This window comes from Clarias gariepinus, chromosome 13, assembly GCF_024256425.1.
Source record: "Clarias gariepinus isolate MV-2021 ecotype Netherlands chromosome 13, CGAR_prim_01v2, whole genome shotgun sequence".
Taxonomy (NCBI): domain Eukaryota; kingdom Metazoa; phylum Chordata; class Actinopteri; order Siluriformes; family Clariidae; genus Clarias; species Clarias gariepinus.
The window spans coordinates 7,272,785-7,296,692 of NC_071112.1; the positions used below are offsets into that span (position 1 = coordinate 7,272,785).

Below are 23,908 nucleotides of genomic sequence, written 5' to 3' on the forward strand. Positions count from 1 at the left end.
TAAAACATATTTCCAGGCGAACAGGTGAACTTTTGACCTCACACCAAGTTATTGAGGGGATCTATTTATTGGCATGCTACAGTATCTGCTATCACCCAGATGAGGATGGGTTCCCTTTCTGATGACATCTCACAGAGCTTTCTCTTTCCACCCTTGCATTTTGCTGGCTAATTAGCAAGAATTTTCTTCTTATTATTATTTAAAGTGATTTTTTTTGTAACAAATAAAAAGGAACTGAAGTTTAATTTAAAATGATTTAAAATGAAAGTAACAATTTTTGTGGATGTTTTGTTTGATTAACAACACTATATATTTAAGTCCATACTACAACCATGTTCATGATGACTTGAATTAATATGATATAATAAAAATTTCTAAAACTAGAGAAAGGCGTTCCTTTTCGAATGATCAGCCAAACCAGGTGAGATCATCAAGATGAGAAAGAACTGTAGCAAAACAAGACACTGTTGAACAGTATTTTATTGCCACATCAAAAATAACAAAGTTCCAGTTTACAGTTTTGGCAGATATATATATATATATATATATATATATATAATAAATAATAATCTGATGCTAAAAAAGAACTGCAATAATGCCTTTTGCAGGTTTTGCAGAATAATGTAAACTAAATATAGTTCCGAGACAAGGTTTATTAAACATACAGGGTGGCCCAAAAATCTACAATAATATGCATTTTTCTTAGATAAACTTTATATACTAATTTCTATTTCTGCCCAATGTAGCAGATGGAGTACAGCCAGATCCAACATTACTCAGCTTTTTTCGTTAGGCTCATCAGTGATCAGTAGTCTATTAGAACAATCGCTGCACTAAAGAAGGAACATCATCTCCACATGCAACAACATAAATTCTGATAAATTCATTACCATTTAATGTTCTTCTATACCTACAGTGCATGCTCTGAAGTCAGTCACGTCAATGTGATGCATTTGCTGTAAATCATGCGGTGGATCTATGGATTCTACCCTCTGGCCCGCCCTATACTGTAGTTTGTTACTTTTTCAGTTGATAAAAAGGACACACACGCTGATTGTCAGTCGCTTTACAGGTCAGTGTTTCTCATTTCAGTTTGGTTCGAGTTCTGATTCAAATCAACGGCTAATGATCTCGCTCAGCATGCATTTAATCGGTAGTGTGAGAGAACAGAAAATGTTAAACAGCACCGCAAAGCTTCAGATCTTCTGCCCCAGTTTGGCTTTCTGTCAAACAAAGAAACGACTGTGATGTGTTATTTGTATTTAGTACCAGAAGAAAAGATGACCATCTGTGATTAATGATCATTAAATCCTATTTGGCTAATTCGTGCAAGACTCGAAAAGAATTCTTATACTCGGGTGCTTTTTTTTTTTTTTTTTGGAGTGCAATGGTTTGCATACCCCTACTCTTCAGTGATGACAAGAAGACATTTTATGTAAATAGGGCTTATATTTTTGCAGTTGTTTAGTTTTATAAATGTTCTAAACAATCAACAATCAGCATTATTGATTGTAGGCTGGTTCAGAGATTCAACACAGAACAACACATGATGTGGGCCAATTGGTAGGACAGTTTTCAGGGTTCTAGAAGACAAACTTTTCAGCATTTTCACTACATTTGCATTGCTTACATCATGTTTCCATGACAGCTGTTCAATTTACAGAGTGAACCCATTATTGCATGTGTCACCGCGTGTACATGGATATCATCAGCTGTTTGCCTTTAATCTGTCTGTCTGTGGTGACTATGCACAGTTAAAACTTGCTATGAAAATTTGCTATGAATTGCTGTGGCTCTAAAAATCCCAGCCTGCCAAGACTCTGACAGCGACAGTTTAGCTTGTAAAGTGCTAATGCAAAGCTACGGTGAAATACAGTGGAATTACATAAAAGAACAAATAGAAAGACAGTAATTTGCTATGGTTAGGTCGCGGATAACACAGATTACTTTGAAACAAGGTCCATGATGTGCTGCAAAGGTCAGATCCTGCCATGACTAATGCAACATCTTTTTTATAACAACCCTGGCACTTATTAATCCCTTGCTGTCACATGAAATGGATTTGTAGCACACCATAGCTGTTGGCGTAGTGACCTGGCATCAGTAAATATGATTAGTTTTCCTGTACCTATTTATATTTACAGATGGCTCAAAAGACCCTAAAACAGGACATACAGGTATAGCATTCTTCATCCCACAGCACACGTTAGAGTTTAAAAAGACAACCACAGATTAATCATCAGTGTATACTGTTGAGCTATTAGGATTATTAAAGCAAGAGGTCAGGAAGTTTCTGTAGGCAGGACATACTATATTAAAATATCACAAATAGTGCTACAGCTGTCCAGTAAAGGTGCGTGTTCAGGTCCCTTTTCCTTGGATCCAAACTCATATAAGAGGTAAAGGAAATGAGGGAGTTAATATGTATGCTAAAAAGAAAAAACATTAAAAATGACAGGTTAAGTTGAAAATCAAGTGTAAGCTAGATCTGAGGTCAGGATAATTATTAAGGATTTTTTTTTCAGTCAGGGGATACAGGTAGAAACGTCTACAGAATGTAGAAACGTGTAGGTACAGTATAGGAAAAATATATGGTAGGAACTGAAGGAAGGATGTGATCATCAGCCATCTGAGACTAAGACACAGGACTAAATCAAAAACTTTACGGGAGAGGACCATATGGTGGTACACTGCCTGACCAAGAAAGTCGCCATTTAAAAAGCGTCAACTTAATGTGCTGCACTAAGCAAAGAAAACAACTAAGGAGACCTGAAATTCCTGGAACTGGGTTAGGGAGCCTTCAATACATTATTTAAACCTGGGAGGATAGTGCTGAACCGTCAACTTTGTGTAAGAAATGTGGTAAAAAAAATAAAAAAAAAATCCTGATCACTTAAACACTTAACTAAGCTGCATGGTAATAAAAGCTATGTTTAGTAGTGAAAGTAAGAGCATTTCTACACACACACACACACACACACACACAATGTGATGAGAATTCACAGCCCTGGGACTAAACAGCTGTGTGTCCACAAGAAAAGTTAGTGTTAATGTGTTGGTGTTGTTAGTCAGAATAATCGGTTTTCGAGGAGGCATAAAGTTTGGACTGAAACAGGGTCATAAGTTGGTCAGGTCTAGACTCAGCAGTGTTATTTGGCAATAAAACGAAGCTAGCTGACGAGCTGCATGTACTGTATGTAGCTTGTCACATCTATGGAGTTTTTCTTCACTGATGGTACAGCCATATTCCGGGACTCAGATTGTGAAAGAATGGCTCGGGGAGCATGAAGAATTATTTTCATACATGATCCAATAGAAATCTTTTCAGCACAAAAAATTGCCCTTGCTACAAGCATATGCAGCATGCTCAAATCACGCGAATTACTATGAGTAAGGACAAATCCGCACGAGACAGATTCTTATTTCAGACTGCCCATGACTCATTAGAGTTCACGAATTCATAGCAAATCATAGCAGAAATGGTAAAAGTGAGAACTAGGCCTTACACCCCACACTGATGTTAATAATCTGCTGAATCAGGTATGAATGGCACAAACTGAGAAACTCCGTATACTTGTTTTACAAATTTCCTACAACAGGAACATAATGTATGTTATATTTCTTTCGCAAAATCTAGCGCATTTTAAAGAAAAGGCCACTTACCATTCCAGAGGCGTGTTTGGGTTTGACGCTGTAGGTTGCTTTCTCTCGCGTCTGCCTGATCGTCTCTTCGGCTGATTTCAACCTGAAAATGCAGCAAATTCAATGTTTTATACCTGAAGCTTTATTCATGTCAAACAAAAACTCAACCACTGGAAAAGGTTTGAATTGGCTATTTATTAGGACAGTCAATATTAGCGTATGGGATCAAGCTAGACATTTTAACATGCTAATATTTTTTAAGGCAAAGTAATTAAGTTTGGCCCTAATGGCTTCCCATAATTGCAGTGCAGTTTGAGATACTATAAAACTGCATAATTTGTCGAATGATTTTTTTTTTTATTCCAGCACTGCACAGTTTTTAAAAGTAAATCTGAGATTTAAAAATTGTGATCAATCATGATAAATTACCGTCTATAACTGTTATTAACTAGATTAAAAATGGTATTTTTTGGAATATTGGAATATTAAGATTTATTTTATTCATGAAACCCGACAGACCGTGAGACCCACCGTTCCTTCAGCAGAAGTTTGTTGTCTCTTTTCCACAGGTCTTTAAAGTCAGAGGAGAACTCGTACCACACAGAGAAGAACGTGTTCGGGGACACCTCCTTTTCCTCTCCTTTAGGTTTAACCGAGAAAAATACACAGAGCTCCAGAAAGCTGCAAATAAAAAAATGGAAATAAAAAAAAAAATTACTTCGGGAGTAAAACCTGAACACTGAAAAAAAAAAACAATTATTACAAAAAGCCAATAGATAAGGTAATAGATGCAGAATAAAAAATAATGATGGAGTAAATAAAAAGTTTGCATTAAAAGTATGTGTGCAAAATTCTGCTGTTCTCTGGAGGGGCCCCGCATTGTAGCCGCAACAGTAACAATAGGACAAGAACGTGTTGTACAATATTAACACTTCTACAAAAGTAGTTTTCTTATTTATTTATCCATTTATTTATTTATGACTGATATGAAAATGAATGTTGTAAGCTAGCAAAGTTCTTTGTAATTTTGCCAGGTCTATTATCTGAACATGTTGTAGTAGTATAGAGAGTGGACTGTCGTTATGTATTAAAACACATTTACATAATCATTGAAATTCACACACAGTCTATTTGTTTGGTATGATTTGCTGCACATAAACCTGCTTTTTTCACATTTTAAATATTACATACGCTACTGCTCAAAAGTTTGGGGTCACTTTCTAACCCCATGGTCATTTCTGTCTATTGAACAGTTGATATTGAGATGTACCTGCTACTCATGCTCTGGAAAGCCTTTATAGCGGCTCTAATCCACAGTGCTGTTTGTTAATTTTTGAGGCTGGTAAGATCTTCATGAGAGACAGTTTCATCATGGAGCTTGATGGGTTTTACAAATGCACTTGACACAATACTGTTCTTGCAAGAATTATTCCAGAAACGCTGACAACTGATGTTGTTGTTGTTGTTATTGTACCATATTTGCTATTTCACAGTTTTGAGATCCCCAGTATTATTTTAGTATGTAGAAAAATAAATCCCTAATTTAAAAAAAAAATTGCAAATGATCTTAAACTTTTAAGCAGTTTTAAAAAATTTCGAGATTTGCATGCCATTCTTCACTTTGAAACCTATCAGTAGAATTTGCTGTTAACGGTCTTGCAGCAACACAACGCATGTTTAAATCACACATTAGGATTGCCTGGACTGTTCCGTACGACACAACTACAATGGCAGCAATGTTGTGGATTGTTTTCTAGCGATCATCATGCACAAGTTGTCGAAAAGTTTTGACATTTTCGGGAGTTGAGCTCCTTGAAGGTCTTTCTGGTCTGTCATCGTCATTCAATGTTGTTCTTCAGCTCTTGATGCGCGCGTGCCACTCTACATCACTAAATAAAAAGTGAATAAAATACCTCTAACGACTATCTGTAAACTTGTTGAATCATGTCAAATGTTGTCCATGATAAAATAGCAGATGGTCAGAAAAGCACCAGTTGCCCAGCTCTCGATGTACACAGGACAAAGTCTTTTGGCACACTGACTTATGAAGGTTGGAGCTCCCTGTGACTGTGCGTGTAGCCTTGTGCTGCCATCTGTTGGTGTTTTATAAAACCAGTCTCCAAACTTTTTGATACCCTTATAAAAGAATAAACATAATAAAAGGGATGTTTTAAATTGCTGCGTGTTTGTTTCAAAGCTATTCTGGAATGTGGGACAACAACTTGTAATTTAGAACAGTAAAAGTTTTAGCTGTTTTTTGTTCTGCAATGAAGTGCAGCATTGATCTTGTGCGTCAGAAAAGGTTTGGATCAATTGTGAGCCTGAATCTCAACAGTGTAGACTGTCCATGCACTGCGGAGAGAGGGTGTTGGAAGGGGTCCTGCGTAGGTCACTATGTGTTCAAAGAAAAAGATGTAATAATAAGGGTATATAACATAAACAAAACATTACTTAATTGATACGACTGTAGATTATTTGATTTGGCCTCAAAATGCAAAAATGTAAGTTGTCTTGAAATTTTTAGTTTTCTTAACTTTTTTTTTTTTTTACCCAGCACTACATTCCTCACATTATGAGTTTATGGAACCGACCAGCAAGCTTTCATCATGTGAACTGATTTCAAGAATTTGTGGGAAAAAAAATAAGAGATTTGTATGAGCTTTAACAGACAGAGCTGTGGTTATGTGAGAGGTATGCGTACAAAACCAATACATTATATGCACAAATAGGCACACCGTGTTCAAATTCAAGTTCAATCAAGTTCAACTAGCACTTTACCGGCACATTGGAGGTAATAAACACACAACACACCAGCACAGAGGCTGAGTCTGAAATGAAAATTTAGTTTAACAAATTAGTACCTTTTCTGGGTTTCAGTGAGTTGTTTTTCCTGAGCCTCCAAATCTGTCCTGGCTGAGAGAGAGAGAGAGAGAGAGAGAGAGAGAGAGAGAAAGAGAGATAGGAGGAGAAAAAGAAAGAGAGAGAGCAGCAGACAGAAAAAAGAGAGGAAAGGAAGACAGATAGACAAATAAAGCAGAAGAGATAGTAAGAGGGGACACGGACAAAAAAGAGAAAGAGAAAAAAAGAGGAAAAGAAAAAGGAAGAAAGGGTCAAATAAAAGGGGAGAAAAGGCAGAGAAAAAAAGTTAAGAGATGTGGGTAAAGAAAAAGAAAAAAGGGGGGAGAAAGCAGGGAGAAAAAGGCAGAAAGACAGAAAAAAAAGAGATCGAAAGAACAAAAAAAAGAGAAAAGGAGAGAGACAGAAAGAAAATAAAAAAATTAATGATGAATTTGGCCTTTTTTCAGGAAGGGTGCCAATAATTCCAGATTTTACAATATATTAATAAGCAACGTTTAGTTTGGCATTTCTTAAAAAAAAAAAACAACAACAACAACTTAATTTTATTTTTATTTCATTTCGTCCCACCCTGTTTAAGCTTTTTTAAAATACTAACATGTGTAATGCTTACCATTTTACATTACTTGTTTGTTTTTATTTTATTTTTAGGATCTTGGTCCTTCATGTAATGTTTGTGTTGTTTAAAAGAATTCCGTTAGCGAGGAATTGTGGGATATTGTTTGAGAAATATAATTGGGCGAAACTGTGTATAAATGATGGAATCGAAACTTCGGCGTCTCCGCTAGGATCATGGCTGCGGTTGTGCGAAACCCCTTCAAAGCGCTCGCACACAGGAGAATTAGCAACAAAAGAGTTGAATGAGCACAGACCAAACAATACAGCACCGCCGAGTCTCTCGCTCGCTCTTTAGTTCCCTCCATGTCTTTCTCTCTGTGGTTAGTTTCAAGCCAGCGGGACTCTCGGACTGCTCCTCCGCCTGGAATCTCACAGTCACACATGTGAGGAACTTTTCTTTCTCCTCTTCATGTGCTCTGTCCATGGGTTGTAAGTAGTGGCAGGATAGTGGGTAAAGAGAATGGGGATGAAAGGGAGACAATGATGAGAGACGACGACTCGGCCGGCTAGCACGACACGCAGAGAACATGTGGCTATGGTTATGGACAGATGGACAGAGATAAAGAGAGGAAAATGTGAGAAGGGAAAGAGAAGTGTAATTGTGTGTAATGACCGGGACAAACAAATAAAACACCACACGCATTCAGATCTTACAGATTTTCACTTCCGAGAAAAAGACACACTGGACGAGGGTTTGGCCTGGATGTCAAGAAACCCGTTACCTGGTTTTTTACACCACTCTCCAATCTGATTTGATTATGGATCTTGGACAGCAGTTCCGACTGTAGCATATCTATTTTAACGCGCTCTTTCTATAATGTTAGTGTTTCTATAGTAACTACTAATACACAGGAACTCACATAAGGATGCTTCACATAATAGTCTACTAATAATCATACAGTATAACTGTTGGCTTGTCTAAGAAAAAAATTAAATGAATATTTATGGAAGGAGTCTCTAGTGTGAGCACTTTGTAACATAGTGAGAGAGAGGAAGAGAGAGATTGAGTAAAGGAATAACTCTTTTATCATTGCTATAAAACAAGTGCAAACCTGAACTTGTCTCTTATTCGCTACACAACATTACATTACAATTAGGCATTTAGCAGACACTCTTATCCAGAGCGTCTTACATTTTTATCTCATTATACATCTGAGAAGTTGAGGGTTAAGGGCCTTGCTCAAGGGCCCAACAGTGGCAACTTGGTGGTTGTGGGGTTTGAACCTGGGATCTTCCAAACCGTAGTCCAATGCCTTAACCACTGAGCTACCCCTGGCCCCCAATTGTGTGTCATTCTTCAATAAATACAATACTGTAATAGATGCAAACTACTGTGGTACCCTCCAAGAAGAGTAACATACTTGTGATCATGTGATAATATGAGAAGAATCCATTTGGTTTTAATTTGATAATATTGATGAGTTTACTTTAGTTCAAGTTTCTGTACTAAGATTGTACGCTATACTGCCGAAAGTATTTGCTCACCCGCCTTCACATGCATATGATCTTTAATTGACATGCAGTTCTTAATCCGTAGGGTTTAATATGATGTTCGCTCACCTTTTGCAGCTATAACAGTTTCAACTCCTCTGGAAAGGCTTTCCACAAGGTGTGTGTTTATGGGAATTTTGGAAGTCAAGTTCTTCCACACCAAACGTGATCATCCATGTCTTTATGGACCTTGCTTTGTGCACTGGTGCGCAGTCATGTTGGAACACGAAGGTTCCAGCCGCCAAACTGTTCCCACAATGTTGGGAGCATGAAATTGTCCAAAATGTCTTGGTATGTTGAAACATTAAGAGTTCCTTTTACTGGAATAAGGGGCCGAGCCCAATGACTGGAAAACAACCCCACACTAGTTCATACTGGAGACGTGGATGAGCGAGTTTGTTGTGGAGGAATTGACTGGCCTGCACAGAGTCCTGACTCCGACCTGATAGAACACCTTTGGATTTAATTAGAGCGAAGACAGACCTTTCTCGTCCAACATCAGTGTCTGACCTGACAAACGCTCTTCTGGAAGAATGTTCCACAATTTTCATAAACACACTCCTAAACCTTGTGGAAAGCCTTCCCAGAAGAGTTGAAGCTGTTATAGCTGCAAAGGGTGGACATTTAATCCAATGAATTCATAATTGAATGTCACTCAAGTTCATATCAATGCATGTGAAGGCAGGTGAACAAATACTATTGGAAATATGGTGCATCACATGCACGTCTATCGTGCATGCGCCACAAAACCTAAGATTAATAATAAAAGGATTAATCAAAAATTCTCTGATTGCTGATTCTTTCTAACAAGTGTTTTTCTGATGGACATACAGCTGTTTAATCCCAATTCTGTGAGTTCTCATTATTGTGATTTCCATTCACTACGGTATGGTGCAATAATTATTTAATTATAGGGTCGAAAACATTTGCTTATTTATTTAATTTTATTTTACACAAATTGTATGAATATATATTGCATTTACATAAATGTGTAAAAACACTTGCTGTGGTCACACAGGCCATATTTCTTCAATCTAATCAATGTCATACACTTTAGAGAATACAACTTAAATGTTTTATCATCTGCCAGAAATACAATATAACAGAAGAAGAAGACTTTTTTTTTTCCAACGTTGAGAAAAATCTAATGATTCAGTAAAAGAAGGTGACCGAGATGGACACATGGGACCAATATTATGGGACCTATATTTGCAATATTTTAATTTCTACCCCCATGTGGGGTAAACGTGCTCAGAAAAATAATAGTTATTCCAAAAGGACAGAAGCAATCAAAGCAAGTGTTAACATGTGAAATATTTACCTATTGAACAGATTATCAAAAGTTTACACCACACCTCTCATTCTGATTGAAAATTCTTTCCGATCGGGCTGGATCGGGTCAGACTGTTCTGATTGAGGTGTTTAGATGATGCATTTTTATTCTGATTAGGCTAATTTTCCAATTATTAGTGGAATAAACACCATCATTGATATATTGACAGATTGAGTGTTGTAGACTCAGAGGAATGAATCAACAGGATGTGTGGTTATAGTTATATAATTTCAAATTCCAAATTCCAAATCTCCATATTAGGTGGTCCTGCATGTACATTAGGGCGAGTGCAGCGCGTCATATCGTACGGACTCGCCTTATGGTTTGCATTAGATCGAGTGATGATGCTGTGTATTTTCAGATTCTAAATAAAAAGACTGATTCTAAGCTGAAGTGCAAACAGTACCCATGAGCCTGTGATTTATTAGATTGGCATGAGACATGGGGAAAACAACCAGACAAGTGGGCCAATCTTTCAGGACAGGAAATGAAAAAGAGAAAATAAAGGATAAAACACGCGCAGACTGGTCTTCCTCTCAACACAGTGAAAGAGGAGATGACAAGAGATCAAAGAAACAGCAGGATAGCAGGAGTGCTGAAAATGGAGATGAAGAAGAGAGAGCAGAAGAGGACAGGCCGACAGACAGGACTGTCTTGGGAGAGCTGAGAGATGACAGATAAATAACTCAGGAAGAATCATAAACAAAAATTTATTAGTAAAGTTGTACGCAGACAGTTTAATGGCGCTGGGGAATCTTTGTATTTGTCCCCTATTCATGGGTATGTATAGGGGACATGACAGCGGATGAGATAGCTAATGACTGAAATGAACAATTTACTGTATCTTAAGGAGACAAAGCTGTGAAGGAGACACTGGAAGACACCAGAAGTTAAGTCCCAGTAAGACTGATCTCCCTGGACTTCCACATAAGCACAAGATCATGTGACAAATCTCAAATCACATGACGGTACTAAACCTTGGTGCGCTTCAGCACAGGCGTCTAGCCGTCTCAGCTGATGCTCCTACACAGCCTTGATCATGCAGGTTTTCGCTTTATAATGTCAGAAGGATTTGCTCTTCTCCTTCACTCGAGACACTCAGGAAATTGTTCAGTCACTTGCCATCTTGAATGACATCAAGTTTTCCCACGGCACCCTGATGCAATATTCTCTCCATCTTCTTAATACCTGATTGCGTATAAAGCCAGAACCAAACCATCAACCACATACTTGAAAAAAATAAAATAAAATCAGGAAAAGAACAGAATATAGCAAGCTGTCAAAAGGAAAAGTAATCTGGGATGAGTGAGCTTTCATTAGGGATTATCTCTTAAAAATTCTAAGATGCAATCCCCCCCAGTGTGTGTGTGTGTGTGTGTGTGAGTGCTTCCTGGAAGTTTCTTACCCTGAGAAAGAAACCCCTCCATTTTGTCCTTAAAGGGCTGTAGATGTTTGTCTGTAGACATACCACACACTTTCTCCATCTCAGATGAGCAAGCTGCAGGAGCGGAGACAAAATAACACGAATGTCATGTGTTCTTGGACCTGTTTTGCTAGATGGCCATTATGCTAGCAACTTCTAAGAAATATTTTGTTCCGCTTGACCGTGGCTGCTTGCTGAGTGATGCGTAGAGCAGGAGCTTAGATATGAGCCACGAGTCACTTCCATCACTGTTCATGGAAAATCCGGATGTGGCATGTCACATGCTAATCTCTTTAGCAGCTATCTATTACAGCGTAATCCAATTTATTTGTTTCTAAGAAAAGTAAACCAGTGTTTAAAAAACTAAGTTATCCAACGAATATAAAAGAATAAGTAGTAGTATATTACTGTTGCCAAAAAAAAAAAAAACAGCCACATTTAGCTTTGATTACCGCACACAATGTGCTAGCCAGTTATTCCTTGTGCTCCCAGAAGCACTCTTACACAATCTGAGTTCTGGAGGATGCCTGTACCAGCAGGAAAGAAAAACTCCATAGATGTGATACCCTGGTCACTCAGTACGTTCAGGACGTCAGCTCACTTCATTTTATTGTTACACATATTGTTGCTGAGTCTAGACCCGAGCAAGTAAAGCAACCCCAGATCATAACACTGCGTCCAGCGGCTTGTACAGTGGACACTATGCATGATGGGTGCATCGCTCCCCTTCATTACCCTGACACGCTCATCGCTCTGCAAGGGGATCAACCTGGACTCATGACCTTTTTCCGTTACTCCAAAGTCCGATCCTTACGCGTCCTTGCAAACTGAAGCATTTTTGGGTTATTCTCACTAACAAGTGGTTTTCTTATGGACACAGCGCTGTTTAGTCCAAATCCTGAGAGTTCTTGTCACATTGTGTGCGTATGCAAATGCTCCTACTTTCACTATTGAACATAGCTCTGGTTATTAATGTTGATTTTTTTTTTTTTACCATGCAACTTCACTAAATGATCGCCATTTATGATTTTGTTCTGACCAGATTTTTTCCACAAAATCGACGGGTTAGCACTATCCTTCCAAGTTTTTAGTAATGTATTGAGTTCTTAACCCAATTCCAGGATTTTTAAATCTCCTTAGTTTTTTTTTTCTTTGCTTGATGCTGTCTAATAATTTGATCCTTCTGAAATGGCCACATTTTATTTATTTATTTTTTTTTGGCTAAAATGTGTTTCATATCTGATTATACTGCTATTCTTTGATATACAGTGCCAATGCATTTATGTGGTTTAAATTAAAAGTTATTATATGGATATGGAGCTTTACTCACTTTTTTCAACAGACTGCTATTATTTTGATCACCACTGTAAATATAAAGCTATTTTTCAGATATACACTACTGTTCAAAAGTTTTAGAACACTTTCTAACTCCATGATGGTTCCTGATTTTTTATTTCTTTTCCAAAAAAATGCATTAATCTCCTTTGAACATTTAATGGTGAGGTGTTTCTGTTACTTCTGCTCTGTAAAGACTTCATAACGCCTCTAATCTGAGATGCTGTTAATTGGTCATTTTTCAGGCTGATAACTCTAAATGAACTTCTCGTCTGCGGCAGAGGTAGGTTTTGGTCTCGCCCTCCTGGGACGGCCTTTATGAGAGCCAGTTTCATTGTGGTGCTTAAAGGATTTTGCAAATGCACTTGACAATACTGTTCTTGCAAGAACTATTACAGAAAGGCTGACCTCTGTGTCTTAAAATATCAACTAACTGTTGTTTTTCTTGTTGTTACGTAATTACCTAATTCCATATGTGTTATTTTATAGTTTTGTATTGTTGTAGAATGTAGAAAATAAATCACTGAACAAAAACAAAGAAATTTGCAAGTGTTCTAAAACTTTTGAACGGTAGTGTATATTAAGGTATGTTAAAACACAACGATGAGAACCGTATCTTTATCAAGAGGATAACATCTTGAACCAAGTTTAACCAATATTTCCCTTATAAGATCATTTTAAAACAAACATGAGGTCATTTAAACTACTTCTCTGTTCTCTTTCTGTTTGTAAAAATTCCCTCTTAATAAAAGTGCAAGGTTCGTTTTTGAAGGGTTTATGTTGTAGAAACGTACAAAAATGTCTGCTAAAAAAAGTTACAATTAAAAAAAGGAAACAGTAGAATAGCTGTGTATTTATTTAAATATTAGAAAAATGTACTTGCACCTTTAATGTTCCTAGGATATCACTGGGTTAAATAAACCACTTAGTGACTGTCAAAGCTGACAACATCTGCTTTAGCGTTTTAGTCTCGGATACTCTGCTAACCCCCCCAAGGCGATAATTCACTCGCTGTATGGACCGCAATATGAGCAAAGCCCAAAAGTCTCACGAGGAATCCAGCAGCTTTCAGCAGCATGAATTGTGGATAGATTGAGAAATAAAGCGCATAGCTGCTGAAGCTACAGTAACGGTCTCTTACGCAAAGCGACCCGCGACTTGATTGGTTTAGCAGGAAGATACAAACGAGTTTTGAAGGGTTGAAAGTTTAGTCATTTTGCCAGCTGGGCTCGTTTGACAGGATGTGTGATTCATTTGAGATCATGAAGTTCAAATGGGCTGAAGTCTAGTGATTCGTAACTCATTGGAACATGGGTGTTCCCAGCTCCTACAGTTGAAAGGTACCCCTACATCTGATAACATAAATCGCCTGCCTCAGGAGTTCTTACTCGGACCCTTTGCTTGTAAATAATAAACAATTCTCATATGAAATAGATTTACCTTAAAATCCTATTCTAGAATGTTAACACTAAGCTTTGCTCTGACTCAATATGTCCTTGATGAAGTGTCCAAGGGTGTGCATATGGTTAAAGGTACTGTATACATTTTTCTGAAGTACTATTGAGTACAGTTGGCAGTCACTACAGGGTATAGCATATAAAAGGAATTAAACATTTGTCTGTTCCCTAGTTAAGTTGCCTTCTCTATCTCTCACTCATCCATTCTCTCTATCGCTCATCCAGTATTGGGTCACAGTACAAGGCGGGGTCACCATGGACAGGATACTAATTAATCGCAGTGCACAAGCCCACTAACACACCACTATGGCCAATTTGGAAACCCAGATAACCTGCATGCCTTTGGACTGTGGGAGGAGACCAGAGCACTGACTCGAACCCTTGACCCCAGAGATAGTGCTAAGTACTACGCTACCGTTCTGCCATGCATACTCTATCTATGATTTAGCGGGAAAAAAGCCAGAATGTGGTTTTAAATCCAGATTAAGACATGCTTGTTTATCTTGACCTATTCTCAAGCCCAGTAAGGCACACATGAATGGTCTTGAGTAGCATTACAGAAAGATCATGGTTAAACTGAGTGTGTCAGGGTCACCTGTAGGGATCTGCAACTTACAGGCACAGGCCAAGAGACTTTTTAATATGCTCAAAAAACTCACAGTGGATCTATGGCTTTTTATACCCCATAAATCCACCATAGTTTTCATAGTTAACCGTTCCATATTCAGTGCTAAGCAGTGTAGAGGAGGCATGTCAGGCGAAGACCAGGAGTTTAAAGTGACAGAAAGGTATTACTGAAATGTCAGAGCATTTTAACATTATATATATATATATATATCCTCTCAAGGTTTCTTCCTATTGCATTCTCGGGAATTTTTTCCTTGCCACCGTCACCCTTGGCTTGCTTTTGATTCATTTAGATTCATTCTTCATACAAACTTCCATAATTTCTTCTGATCGTGTAAAGCTGCTTTGCAACAACCACTATAGAATAAAATTGCATTGAATTGAAATACATTTCTAGTCGTTTTTATTACTGATTGTACAGTACATTGCATTTTATGTGTAAAAAATGTTAAGAGTTTAAATCCCACCACCTCCAAGTTATCACTGTTGCCGCGTCTTTGCCTGAAACATGGCTACGTATCATGCATTTGAGTCTCACTGGCTGTATACACGAGCTTTACAGTTTGATGGAACGCTCCAGTTACATGTACATTAAGTGTACAGTAATACAAATTAAAATGTATTTTGTCTTGGCTTTCCCAATTCAACCTTTTTATTTAGTGATTGTTAAGAATTCTGAATATGAACTACAGTAACCCTACCATCAACTTTATAAGGAACACCTGCACATGCTCAGGTCAAGGGCTTTAATTAATGTTTACATCAAACATCAGAGTGGGGATATTGTAATCTAATAATGTTATTTTTTTTAAGTGTGCATTTTAACTCATGCTTTTCTCCTCACCATGGATGTAAAGAGTGTTTATGGACTTCCAGTTAGCTCAAACAAGTCTGGTCATTTATTTACATTTACGACATTTGGCAGACACCCTTATCCAGGGTACCAAAGACCTAAGAAACAGACAAGTCTGTCTTTAATTGTCACTTAAAGATTACCAGTGACTTAGCTGTACGAACATCTAGAGGAAGTTCATGCAACCACCACAGTGTCAGAACAGAAAACGGTCTAGACGCATGTCTTCCTCAATGCCTAAGACATGGTGGGACCAGTCGAGCAGTGCTGGAGGATCGGAGGGACCGTGGTGCAGCGCGTGCTGGTCGTTCTCCTTTGATCTTTCTCATCAACAAAGTTTTGCAGCATCCAGATCCTAAGCACACAGGATGGTCTAAGTCATGTTCCATGTCATGATGATTGGCCTCACAATTTGCTGGTTGGATAACTACTGAATACTGTAAATGAGCAGGTGTACAGGTGTTCTTATTAAAGTAGACAGTAAGTGTATTCAAGAAGAAAGGAATAAAAGAAGGTTTTATAGATGTTTCAGGATTAGAAAAGATTTCATTCCGAGTCACCCAACACTTCTTAATCGAATGAACAAAGCAGCACTGATGCATTTGTGTGTAAAGAAAAAAGAATCTAAATAAAAAAAAGTCCATTTTACGCAACACTGGTTGCATGCTGCTTCACTTTTTACTTGTTTACAACTTTTTATTCATTGCTAAATTAAATATTCATGTACTGACATGCTAGACCACAGAGTGTATTGTTTTAATGTTCTGTTTTTTTGTATTTTCATATATTTTCTTTTTATAATTAATTTATCCTCTCCTTTTGTTTAGAATTTTAGGCAAACTAAATAAGAAAATTTCAGACATGGCACGTATTTTAGGGAATGACGGCATAAATGTTATTTTCAACCGAATACATTCTTCAAAGAGAAAATGTCCATGCGAATGGGATTATAAACTAATCGTGTGTGTTACGAAACTGTTGCGGTGGTATGTTATTGATTCACTGAATGAGGCCTGGAAATACCATGGAGCTTTATTATTGCAGTCGAGTTTATCGTGTTTATTTTGCTGTAGTTCATTGCATTGACTTATTGATATAGTCCTCTGCATTGACAAGAAAATGTTTGACTATTAATATGGACTTAACCAGGCAGTGCTTTTTTTTTTTCTCTAGTTGCTATAATGAAAATGATAACCGGAACAAACTTGTTTTGCAGATGTTCCACCACAACATCTGTATCAAACGCACTGATCAACCATAACAATTCAATCACCTGCCCAATATTGTGTAGGATCCTTTTGTTTCATTAGAACAACTGTGAACCATCACAACATGGACTCCGCAAGTGGATGTCTGAAGGTGTACTGTGGTCTCTGGCACCAAGGTGTTAGCAGCAGATCCTGTGGGTTGCAAGGTAGGGCACTCATGGATCAGATTTGTTAATCCAGCACATCCTCCATATGCTTGGAGGAAATTTGTAGACTAATTCAATACCTTGAACTCTTTATCATGCTCCTCAAACCATTCCTAAATGGTTTTGCAGTGTGGCAGGGCGCATTATCCTACTGAAAGAGGCCAGGCACCTTCTTCTTTTGCTCTGTATTTCAGCTCTGATGTTCACATGCCCATTGTACTGTAGGAGCATTCAGCAGTGGACAGGGGTCAGTATGGGCCCTCTGAGCAGTCTGTGGTTACACACCAAGCTGTGATCCACTGTATGTCCTGACACATTACTATCATAGACAGAATTTTTTTTTTTTTAACAAATAGTTCTGCAGTAGCTCTTATGTGGGTTTTACCCAAACAGTCTATTCTTTGCTTCCTATGTGAATTAATGAGCCTTAGACGCCCATGACTCTGTCATCAGTTCACCGGTTCTCCTTCCCTGGACTACTTTTGGTATGTACTAACCACTGCATACCAGGAACACCCTGGAAGGCCTACTGTTTTGGAGACGCTCTAACTCTATAGCTTTTTGTCAATCACAATGTGGTCCTTGGTAAAGTGTTGACTTGCTGCAACACAACATAGTTGACAAACTACAACATAGTTTGTCAAAAACATACTATTGTTGCTTATCCTGTGGTTGCTGATCCATCTCAGGACACGCATGCACACACACACACACACACTGCTACAGACAGTTTTCGGGAATGCCAAATAGTTTTATTTGCATATCTTTGGAATGTGGGAGGAAACCGGAGTACCCAGAGGAGACCTGTCAAGCAGAGGGAAAGCATGCAAACTACACACACAGACACAAGGCGTGAATCGAACCTGAACCCCAGAGGTGCAAGACCACAGTGCTAACCACTACACCACCACGCTGCCCCAATATTACTGTATATATCACGCTTTAATACTTAATACTAATTTAAAAAAATCTAATGTTACAGGCAACAGGTACAGTAAGTCTGCTGTGTGACAGGTCAGATCACGTGCCTTTACTCATTAACTATTGGTTATTCTTGCAACTTTCTCCTAACATCTCATACATATTAAAATTATTAAATATTTTAAGTAATTTATAAAATATTGTGATAATTACAATTAACTTAAATCATTTAAATAAAATTAATAGACATAACTGGACATCCCACCCGTTCAAAGAATCATTTATTATTGTCTTTTTATTATACAAGAGGTGTTCAAGTCAAAGCAGGACTTTTTATTGTGCAGAATAATAGATCACAGTTATGAGAGTAAAAGCTACCTTTATCTCTCTATATCATCCCCTGCTACACTAATGTAACTAATTATCACAGTGTTTTATTAGTGCTTGGACACCATAGAGGTAGAAAGTTTCCTCAGTACGCCAAAGCCGTGATTGTCTAAAACGCTGGCCTCCCAGGAACTCCTTTAATAGCCCAAACATGTGAAAATAACTTGGAGTGAGGTCAGGACTGTATGGGGGGGGCAATAACTCTCACAGACAGATGCCTCTCTTCCGTAAGTTGGTGGCAAGTTATCCGCTGAGCCACGTTTGCACCATTTAAATTTCTTCCTGCGGCTAAGAGTCTCATCACCATACTATGCTTTGAAGTCTTCTGTAAATGTCACATCACTTATACGCCTTCATTCACTAGAAATTTCGTCTCAGCTTAAACCTCTTGGATAATTACATTTCGAAAAACAAGTAAAAAAAAAAAAGTACGTGTGATGTATACATATATATATGTGATGTATAACAATACCAGCCAAGTGACTGTATATGTGGGTGAGTGTGTGTTTGGGGTTATGTGATGTGTGTGTGCTGTGTGTTTGACTTTCTCACCATTTACATCTTTGCGGAATTTGCACAAATCACGCCGGAAGTCGTCAAACTTCATCTGTGATGCTTGGAGAAGGTCCTGTGGCTCAGGCAAAGGGTACACGCACGTGTCTTGGCCTGCGTCCTGACACACATACACACCAACATACATACAGTATGAGCTAAACAAGGCAATTACACTGTGAGACAGGGTGTTTAGAAACACACGCCAGATCAGAACATTATCCTACAAATCTCATTTCCTCTCGAAACAAACAGTCAAACAGTCAGGTAGTGTTATAATTAAATCTACTGGATAGGGGGAAAAGGGGGAACTGAACTCGGATCAGCGAATATCGTTCTTTGTGATGTTTAACCACAATACAATAAAAAATCTGTTTTAATTTGATATGCCAAGTGTTAATAGCCTCTGATCATCTGATCAATAACCTAGGACCTTACCCAATCAGCCTGTAATCTTTTCAGATCTACTGGTTTGACTTGCGATCACTACGCTGCATGCTAAATGCTTCCAATGATCACTTCACCCATCAGCACGTCTATGTTAATCGACTATATTTAGCATAAGACAGAAAAGTGTATATGTTTTCTCTTATTGTATCGTTTTAATCCTCAGAGCCCCAGGAGTGTGTGGTGAAGCACAAACACACCATCTTTTCTCAATTAAACACATGACGTCACATGAGCCCACATCTGTCACAGCTGCTTATTTAGACTCTCGGCTCCTCAATGTCGGCTGATGGTCAGTCGGGGGAAAAAAACATAAGGGTGAAATGAAGAAAAAGAAGAAAAAAAAAAAAGAACAAAGAGGGAAATAAAGAGAGATGGAAAGCATACCTCATCAAAGTGTCGTAGATAGTAAGCGACGATGAAGGAGAGGAGACTCCGGGAGTTATCCTGATAAATGGAGGGAAAAAAAAAAGGGCGAGAAACATGCTGTCAATCATCGTATTGTAATTGTGAGGATGGTTTAGGTACAAGAAGCTCTGAGGATGAAAGACAATCCACACACACACACACACACACACACACACATACACACACAATATTGTCTTACTCTCCCAGTCATGACCTTCTATTGAGATCCACTGAACTGAAGGTATAATCCTGCCCTTAATCTAAGCCCTAACTACAGGGAAAAAATGGAAACATTAACATTTTTGAAATAAAAGATTTATTATTATTTATTAAGACCGGGAACTCCAATTTCCTCCCACAGTCCAAAAACATGCAGTTTAGGCTAATTGGCGTTTCCAAACTGCCCGTAGTGTGTGAATGAGCGCGTGAGTGTGAGTGTGTGTGTGTGTGTGTGTGAGTGTGTGTGTGTGTGTGTGTGTGTGTGTGTGTGTGTGTGTGTGATCACTGTGATGGATACCCCACCTTGTGCGCTGGGATAAGCTCCAAGCCCCCCGTGACCCTGTATAATGTATAATAGACGCCCCATAAACAACCATTAAAAGCATAAGTTTTCCTACTAGGACTTTTTCGCATAGTGTTTATGGCAGGAGTCTCTAGTGTACGTGCTCACTGTAGGTCAGACATGAGGTCAACAGGACAAGTGTTTTTCTTCTTCGTATTAATAACAAGCACTGATGAAGAACCTGCTATTATACTGTATAATGGAGGTGAGAGCACAAACTCACTTGGGTCACGAAAGTTCAACAAGATTAAATGGATTACAATCGTGGTTGGTCATTCTCTAATGAAGAAGCGCTGCATTATTTAAGGAATGTCATAATAAGGAGTAAAACATTTGGGATGTTTGCTTTTTGTGTTTTATTTTAGCTACTGTTTTATTGTTTAGCTAGCCTTCATCATCCTCATCATCCTCATCAGGCCTCGTCCACTCACGCTGCTCTTAACGTCTTTGAGCTTGGGCAGGACGTCGAGGGTGAAGCCATCCGCTTGTCCCCGACTCCTGTTCCCTCCGTTCATGAAGTTCCCGAATGTGAGAACCAGAGCGAGAACCTGCAGCACACTTTTACTCTGTCTCAGAGCCTGAAGAGAGAAAAGTCAGGGTTTAGTTTAGTCTGTCTTTCTCATCTAGTCATGGTTTTATTCTACTGAGGTATTTATATTATCCTCAATATGACTTTTTCTATTTTTCTACCTTTCCATCTCTCTCTCTCTCTCTCTCTCTCTCTCTCGCTCTTTAACTCTGTGCCTGTCACTCTCTGTTTGTGTCTCTTTACTTCAAGTTTAAGTATAAAGGTCACTCTACTGGCATGGCAAATATTACTATCTGTATTGCCGAAGTGTGGATACAGAGCTCTCTGCTAGGGCTGACCTTTGACCCCTCTCTCGCTCTCACCGTGCACACTCTCTGCAGGAGGCTGATCTTCCTCTGTACACAACTGATGCTCTCGGTGAACGTGGACTGAACCAGGATGCAGAAAACCCGTTCTGAGAACTGAGGAACCTCCGACAGCTGCAGCAGAAACCTGTGTGTGTGTGTGTGTGTGTGTCAGAGAGTGTGTGGAGTAAGCAGAATTAGGTTGAAAAATTAAAAAACATTTTTAAAAAATAACCACCATTAAAAATTAAATTATGGAAAATAATAAACCAATCAAAATCTATTTAATACTACTTCTTTATAATAATAATAATAATAATAATTATTATTATTATTATTATTATTATTATTATTAATATAACAAACTGTGACTATGCTGATGATGGTGATGATTCAAATATTGGTTTATTTTTCTTTATTAAAAGAATAATGGCGTGATTATTGCAATTAGAAGTAATGCTAAACTTCTAATTGCTAAAAAAATAATTATTGCAAATATTTTTATCATCAATTATAAATCAAATGTAAAATAATATTTAAAATGATTTTAAAGGCAAGAAATTAATTATAGGCAAGTTTATAATTAAGACATATCGTAACTCACAATATTGCATGGGTGATTTTTTCCCTTTTTTTTTAAATCAAGTCACTGAATGAAAAAACACTAAATTATTTTTAAATAAAACAAACAAACAATTTTTTTTTAATAAATCACTTCATCATGATTAATATAGAGTGTGTGTGTGTGTGTGTGTGTGTGTGTGTGTGCGTGTGTGTGTGTGTGTGTGCGTGTGTGTGCGCGCGTGTGTGTGTGTGTGAATGTGTGTGTGTGTGTGTGTGAATGTGTGTGTGTCTCAGGTCCTCACTGTTCAGGCTTGTCTAGTGGTTTGGTGTTCTCCTTTCCAGTGCTGGATTTGATGTGTTTCTCGATCCGTTCCATTTCCTCTCTCTGCGCTCTCTTCACCAGGGAAAGAGAAATAAACTGTGATTTATAGGAAACCAGGCACATGAGCAAAGAGCTGAAAAGTGTCAGCAGTAATTACTGCAACTATGACATTAATGTGGAGACAGTTAGGGAGTAAATTCTGTGTGTGTGTGTGTGTGTGTGTGTGTGTGTGTGTGTGTGTGTGTGTGTGTGTGTGTGTGTGTGAGAGAGAGAGAGAGTGGTTTTGTGTGCAGGAGTCAGAGACAGTGTGGAGTCTCACACCACAGAGAAACAACCTCAACACTGCAATAACAGAGAGGGGGGGGGGGGTGCAAAGGGAAATACGGATATTTCTTTTTCTGGATAGAGAAAAATGGGAGGGCAGACAGAAACAGACAGGACAGGTAGATATACACAGTCAGAGAGGCAGACAGGTACATTAAACAAACACAGAGAGACTGGCAGGGAGATATATGCAATCAGAAAGATAGACACCAAGAGGCAAACAGGCAGTTCCATATACACCAATAAAGTGATGGACAGAGAGGCAGACCGGTAGACATACACAGTCATAGGGACAGACAGAAGGACAGACAGGTAGATTTACACAGAAAGGCACACAGAAAGAAAGACAGGTAGTGATACACAGTCAGAGAGGCAGATGATGAGAAAGACAAAGAGACAGACAGAGACAGACAGACAGACAGACAGACAGACAGACAGACAGGGATAAAGACTTAAATAATATATAGGGATAAAGGCAGATGAAGATAGACAGATATATAGGCAGAAAGATAGCCAGAGACAGACAGACAGACAGACAGAAATAGACAGTGACCATAAAAATGAGAAAAAGCGAGAAAATAAAATAGTATTATGAATAAAATATCATTATACATAAAAAATACTAATCAAATATTTAACTATAAAAAAAGACCAAAAAATATCTACCAAACAATTAATCATTCAAAATTTATAAACATACAAATACCAAAATAAATAAATAAATAAAACTGCTACGATGACATAAAATGGTTACCTACAGTACCTTACTAATAGAACATTTTACTCCTTTTTTTTAAGCTTTCTTGTTACATTTAAATGTCTTATTGTCTTATTCTGTAATTCTGTCCACTCTCTCTCTCTTCCTGCCCCCCCACCCCCCTCCGTCACCCTCCCTCCGGCTCCATGGTAAATAGCTACATTCCCATGGTGTTCGCGGCCTGTGTGTTTATTTTGCTCTGTAACACACTCATTTCCTCAGTGCTGTATCCATGCAAACCCAGCAGCGAAATAAACCAATAATGCTAAATGATGGGGGACGCTACCGAGATCGTCAAAAGGCATTTCCTCCAAAAGAGAAACTGCTTACGTTTTCATAGAGCGCCTGAAGGGTCTCCAGGTCCACTATGGTGTTGTCCATGTTCAAGATAGCTGCCAGGAGAAAGAAATGGGAAAAAAGACTTAGTATTGTATTAAAAGTTACACAAATTCCAGTGTGAGTTCCAAACTGAAACAGATATTTGAAAAAGCTGAAACTGCTCATAGGCATAGGCATCTTATCCATTAATCCCATCATTGGTGTTATAAAGACAGAAATAAAGAATATCTTCGGATCGCTTATTCTTTAGATGTTTTGTTCATACTGTTGGTAGGTTTACTTCGACACATGTTCAATTGTCTGGAACAAACTATTCACCGCTGGCAAGGCCATATGACTTACATTCCGAAAACTTACTCTGCCTTTGAAAGATCCAGGTCCAGACCTCGTAATGTTCAGGGCA

General features: G+C 38.2%; 1 protein-coding gene across 1 annotated transcript in view; it reads right to left on the reverse strand.

The window, feature by feature from the left end:
* Positions 1 to 781: 781 nt before the first annotated feature.
* Positions 782 to 23,908, reverse strand: part of fmn2a (formin 2a) — a 49,398-nt gene continuing 26,271 nt past the window's right edge. The window contains exons 8-18 of the mRNA XM_053510054.1: positions 23,497 to 23,558; positions 22,066 to 22,157; positions 21,218 to 21,347; positions 20,758 to 20,904; positions 19,744 to 19,803; positions 18,910 to 19,030; positions 11,346 to 11,438; positions 6,504 to 6,555; positions 4,174 to 4,323; positions 3,664 to 3,745; positions 782 to 1,223 (exon numbers count right to left, since the gene is read on the reverse strand). Coding sequence (XP_053366029.1) covers positions 1,197 to 1,223; positions 3,664 to 3,745; positions 4,174 to 4,323; positions 6,504 to 6,555; positions 11,346 to 11,438; positions 18,910 to 19,030; positions 19,744 to 19,803; positions 20,758 to 20,904; positions 21,218 to 21,347; positions 22,066 to 22,157; positions 23,497 to 23,558 — 1,016 coding nt within the window. The 3' untranslated portion in view covers positions 782 to 1,196. The remainder of the gene's footprint in view (positions 1,224 to 3,663; positions 3,746 to 4,173; positions 4,324 to 6,503; positions 6,556 to 11,345; positions 11,439 to 18,909; positions 19,031 to 19,743; positions 19,804 to 20,757; positions 20,905 to 21,217; positions 21,348 to 22,065; positions 22,158 to 23,496; positions 23,559 to 23,908) is intronic.